This window comes from Silene latifolia, unplaced genomic scaffold (genome assembly GCF_048544455.1).
Source record: "Silene latifolia isolate original U9 population unplaced genomic scaffold, ASM4854445v1 scaffold_213, whole genome shotgun sequence".
Classification (NCBI taxonomy): Eukaryota; Viridiplantae; Streptophyta; class Magnoliopsida; order Caryophyllales; family Caryophyllaceae; genus Silene; species Silene latifolia.
The window spans coordinates 340,659-345,377 of record NW_027413169.1 but is presented as its reverse complement, the minus strand read 5'-3'; the positions used below and the strand labels follow the sequence as shown (position 1 = coordinate 345,377).

The following is a 4,719-nucleotide window of genomic DNA, read 5'->3' as shown; positions in this document are numbered from 1 at the left end:
AAGAGTTTAAGATGTGCTTGTCACTATGCTGAATGCTGATCCTCCAAGAGCTTGAGCTCTTCGCGCCAACCTTCCAACTTCTTGACCTTCTCAAGTTGCTCCGGCTTCATGTCTTGAGGGGTCACCTTTTGCAGTTGGCCCTCTGCAAGCCGGATCTGTCCAAATAAACTGATATTTAGATCCAAAGTTCAAAGTTTGGATTTAATTTAATCAACGGTTCAAATAGTAAAAATATGGCCTGAATGGTGCACCGACTGAGTCTACAAACGAAGTAAATTCAATCGGTACAGTGTTACAAGATTAGACTGTCAATCTTAAGGGACAAGCAATCCATTTTGTAACAATAACTCAATAAGCCTAATACACTGTCTTTATAAGCTAAGACTAATTGCATGGTCTACTCGAGCATACCAATATCTTTTGAACAAGATTAGAAATAGCAGCTCAGTCAGTTAGACGTATCATGTCTTTGAAAGCAGTGAAAAGTTAATAACCAAGCTTTATAATCTGATCGACAACAAAGGTCTAAATTTATCATCTGAAAAATTATTATTAAACTTTACCCTAACTTACTCTAACGAAATTACTAACTCGAGCTATAAGCTAGGCAGGTTCCGAATTTGCATAGAATTTGACGAAGATTTACCAAATTAAAGTTCATTGTACAGCAGCAAAGGCGTTACCTTCTTTTTCAAAGCTCTGATCTTTTTTTCAATATCCACCCCAGCATTATTATCTGTGCTCAGGTCTTCCATAGAATTTGAGGAAGATTTACCAATATCTGAGCTCGTCGAAAGAGCCAGCTGTCTAACCCGAGAAGCAACAGACTCCACATCTTGAGCATTTTCCATTGCTTCCTTGCTGTCATCTATGTCAAGTTCCAAGTTTACTGATTTTTCAAGAGAAGCCTGCCAAACCAACATTTATAACTTGTCAACTTTATATGACAAAGGGTAAAAGAACAGAAAAAGGGAAGACAATCATTATGGATTATACAAGCGTCATTTACATAATAACAATATTCGGCCAAATCAATCACATGAAGCAAACCATAGACAATGAAAAAACATCGATCAGAACACGAAGGGCAGATACAAAAATCAGTCACTGTAATTTTCACAATTCAGCCTTCTGCCTTCCCGAACCCACTTTGCTTAGTTCCACCAAGTTTTTGGGATAAGAAAAGAGCTGAGAATCAAATGGAATATTAAAACTTCCTCACGGCCTCTAAAAGGATCCATCCATGGGAGTAAGGGGATAAGTGACTGCCGCTATTTCCTTCAGAACTAAGATACAAACAACTCACCTATATATCTTAATATTATGTGACGAGAGAAGAATAGTCTTTCCATGAAGAGAAACTAGATTATTCTTAAGAGTACACCAACATTCTCCTATTAACTTAAAGGCTCCAGTAACCTCGCCTAAGAGGAAGTAAAAGGCTAAGGGGTCAAATGAATGCAAGAATGCAACACTAGCCTATGTTAAAGACATAAAAGTATAAGGAGGGCCATCGTAAAATTGTGTCAAGAATCGCATCGATTGACTAACAGTTTACAACACAATAAGCACACACATTTAAGTGAGCCATACATAATGCCTAGCTCCATCATATTCCTACGGCAAAGGTGATGAGTTTTTGGTTCCATTGAAAATGGATTATGGATCTGAATCATTTTCTAGAGTATACCTTTAAGAATAAACAAAAGTGGCCTTTCTAATTCAAAAGATCCATGACAATCTAGTTTCTGCAATGGTGTGGAATTCTTGACCAGATTAAAGGTGCAGTTAAGTATCAGTCACATGAATGATACAATTAGGTAGATAGCTAATGCATTGATCAAAACTATCCCGAGTGAAATAAGTTACAAAAAAGTAAGGTCTGAAATTAGGCTGGCTAAAAAAAAGGTATTGCTGTTCGAAAGCGGATGGTGGTCTTGGTATAAGACACCTAGTCATCATGAATGGAGCACTGGGTGGCTTCGAGAATAGCAAATGATGAGGATATGCTTGGTCTCATTCTTAAAGTACTAGTTATTTACTTGTAAACATAACTTACTAGAGAAATGTGATCAAACACCAGGGGTTACGTTTGAAAAAGAGGTGATTGCGAAGTAAAGTAGCAAACCACTAGAGTGGCTTATCCCGTGTTACCCAGACTCTCCAACACGGGTGACGTGTCAGACACGTGTCGAGTGTCGGATACGGCTATTTTGTGAGAATTTTTCGATTTTTTGGTCTAAATGAAGTGTCGTGTCGGTGTCGGACAGGTAGATGTCGGACACGCGACACGACAACTAAATGAAGTGTCAGAGTAACATAGGGCTTAACAAACATAATAATCACATTACCATACAGTATAGGTAAACTAAACCAAACTCATGCATCAACACAAGATGGTAAACAACACAATCCTGACACAGGCTTATCATTTATCATACTGAGCTACAACGAACATAAGAAGGCAATAGAACAGTCTTCTAGGCAATGAGAAACAAGTCACATTTTAAGTAATGTAGGAAAGCCATTAACTCAGTTAATATGATCCATCAAAGCAAGATTTAGCCTTTCAAAATGCATTTCGTACAATAAATTAAGTAACTGCATGCTTTACTGCAGTATGTTGTACAAGAAGTAGGCAGCTAAAGTAAAAATGGCTGGCATTGTCTGATACACAAGCATAGATAAATTAACTACAGAAAAGGGCACCTGTTGTTTCTTCTCTTTCTTTCTCTCGTTCCTCTTAGCAGCCTTGTTCTTTGGTTTAGTTTCTGTTTCAGGTTCATATCCAGGCGGTCCTGCTTGTGACTCCTTTCCTTTCCTCAACTATGACAAAAGTTTATCCACTAAATTCAGATTTTCTCTAAAGACACGATGCAATGTTGCTCAGAAAGTCAGATGCTATGAATAGGAGACAACTAGCCACAACTTGTAAGATGTAACTATAATAACAGAAACGCTTCCTCAAAAATATACATTGACATCAGTATCCCAGATTCTTAAAGGTTGTCTTGGTCTACCAGACAACCACAATTCGAACAGATAAGACGTCTTTCTTTTGATAATTGAAAAGAATAAATCAGTAAATACACAAAATAAGCCTCGGTAGTTGAAGGGAAAAAAAGGCCCCAATACTAATCAACTACATCTACGACACACGATAGTACAAGTAAAAGAAAATCACACGGGCTTAGTTTAAAATACGCGAGGCCTACCAACGCGAAGAGGGCCCATTGCAAAGAGGTTGGAGGCGAAAGCAAACCCCTCGTGCACATGAGGCACATTATTTTTGCATACAAACTTGCATTTTCAATATTTTTTTTTTTGTAACATTACTATTTTGTTGAAGTGTACTCTTTTTAAACTTCAAAAAGAACCAATATGTGAACGAGTAAAGGATCTACAGATAATGAGAAAAGGGAATGACACAATAAAAGAACTAGAAGAAATCAATATGGATATTCCATATCAGTGACTCGCTAACTTCCCCGAGTACATAAGATGCTCCAAGCCGTTTTGGCTAATGCCGCATTGCCTAGCTGAGCCCAAGATGCGCTTTTTTAAACTAAACAAATGGGAGTTGCGACACATTAAGGAATTAATGTTATGACAAAAGCTCCTTTACATTAACATAGACCCAAATGTTCACATTTTCTTCGACAATGACTCATCTAGCACAACAAACACTAATCAAAGTTCAAATGTAGCAAAAATCCTTAACATATTAATGATGCCTAATTCAATCTTCAAAACAACCGAAGAGGTCTTAGCCTAGTGGTTAAGATGAATGTAACCTAACAATAGGTCACGGGTTCAAATCCGGGAAATAGGCCTCAGTTGACACCAGCAAAAGCTCCAAAACACATTAATTATGCCTAATTAAAGCTCCAGAACACCAAATGGAAAAATAAAAACAAGGGAAAATCCAGAAATAAAGCAGAATCAATGCTAAAACCCTAAAATTAAATATAACAAATTAAAGTAAAAGATGAAAATAAATAAATACCAAAGCTCCTCTAGATTGATAGACAGCAACTTCATCTTGAGGAACATAACCAGCCCTAATTCTGATGGGTTTTCGGAGTGTACCATCGGGTCTACGGGTCGGGCCAACTAATCTCTCTCCCTCTTTTAGGGTTTTTCCCAATTCTTCAGCCATTTTCGTCGCACTACTTGCCATTAAAGTATATTGTACAGCTACCCTTCTATTGAACAGTGTTAATTTGAAGATTTTGAAGGAAATAATGAATATCCAAGTTGTGAAAAGAGGGTTAGAGTGAGAGAATGGAAGATTGAGTCATTGAGACATGTTGTTAATGGTGGTAGGAGTCTAGGAGATCTTTGGTGTATGGTGTTCAAGGTTGTCCAGTTCGACTATGGAGAGGTCTTATGAGGGCTTAGTGGCTTACCAGGTGAATTATTTAGACCCACCAAAATCAATGGGTCATTGCACTAGACCTGTTAAACGGATCTGATGGGTTAGGTCCTTGGACGGATCATAACAAGTTTTTTTTTTTTTTTTTTTTTTTTTTTTGGTTGAGAGGAACCCGCAAGCTGCTACTTTGAGTGCTCACCTGGGTAACCCTCGGGTGTACGTGATAGCCTGCAAACTACGTATACCAGGTAAGCCACTCGAGGGTGAGAGGCTCGAAGTCTATTAGCATGGACTCAGGCAAAAAATGCTCCACAAGATTTTGCTCTTGGAGAGGCTTGAACATG

At 38.0% G+C, this 4,719-nt stretch overlaps 1 protein-coding gene across 1 annotated transcript; it reads right to left on the bottom strand.

The window, feature by feature from the left end:
• Positions 1 to 4,407, bottom strand: LOC141638673 (partner of Y14 and mago). The gene is made up of 4 exons (XM_074448019.1): positions 4,007 to 4,407; positions 2,710 to 2,826; positions 684 to 908; positions 1 to 155 (listed from the first exon to the last, which is right to left on the bottom strand). The coding sequence occupies exons 1-4, from the start codon at positions 4,178 to 4,180 to the stop codon at positions 24 to 26; spliced, it is 648 nt and encodes a 215-aa protein (XP_074304120.1). The 5' UTR covers positions 4,181 to 4,407; the 3' UTR covers positions 1 to 23.
• Positions 4,408 to 4,719: the final 312 nt, after the last annotated feature.

Coding starts and splice junctions, on each gene's coding strand:
- LOC141638673 (XM_074448019.1), bottom strand. CDS start 4,180: ATGGCAAGTAGTGCGACGAAAATGGCTGAAGAATTGGGAAAAACCCTA. Junction 2,827..4,006: donor ATCAATCTAGAGGAGCTTTG/GTATTTATTTAT, acceptor CTTTTGTCATAG/TTGAGGAAAGGAAAGGAGTC. Junction 156..683: donor TCAGAGCTTTGAAAAAGAAG/GTAACGCCTTTG, acceptor TTATTTGGACAG/ATCCGGCTTGCAGAGGGCCA.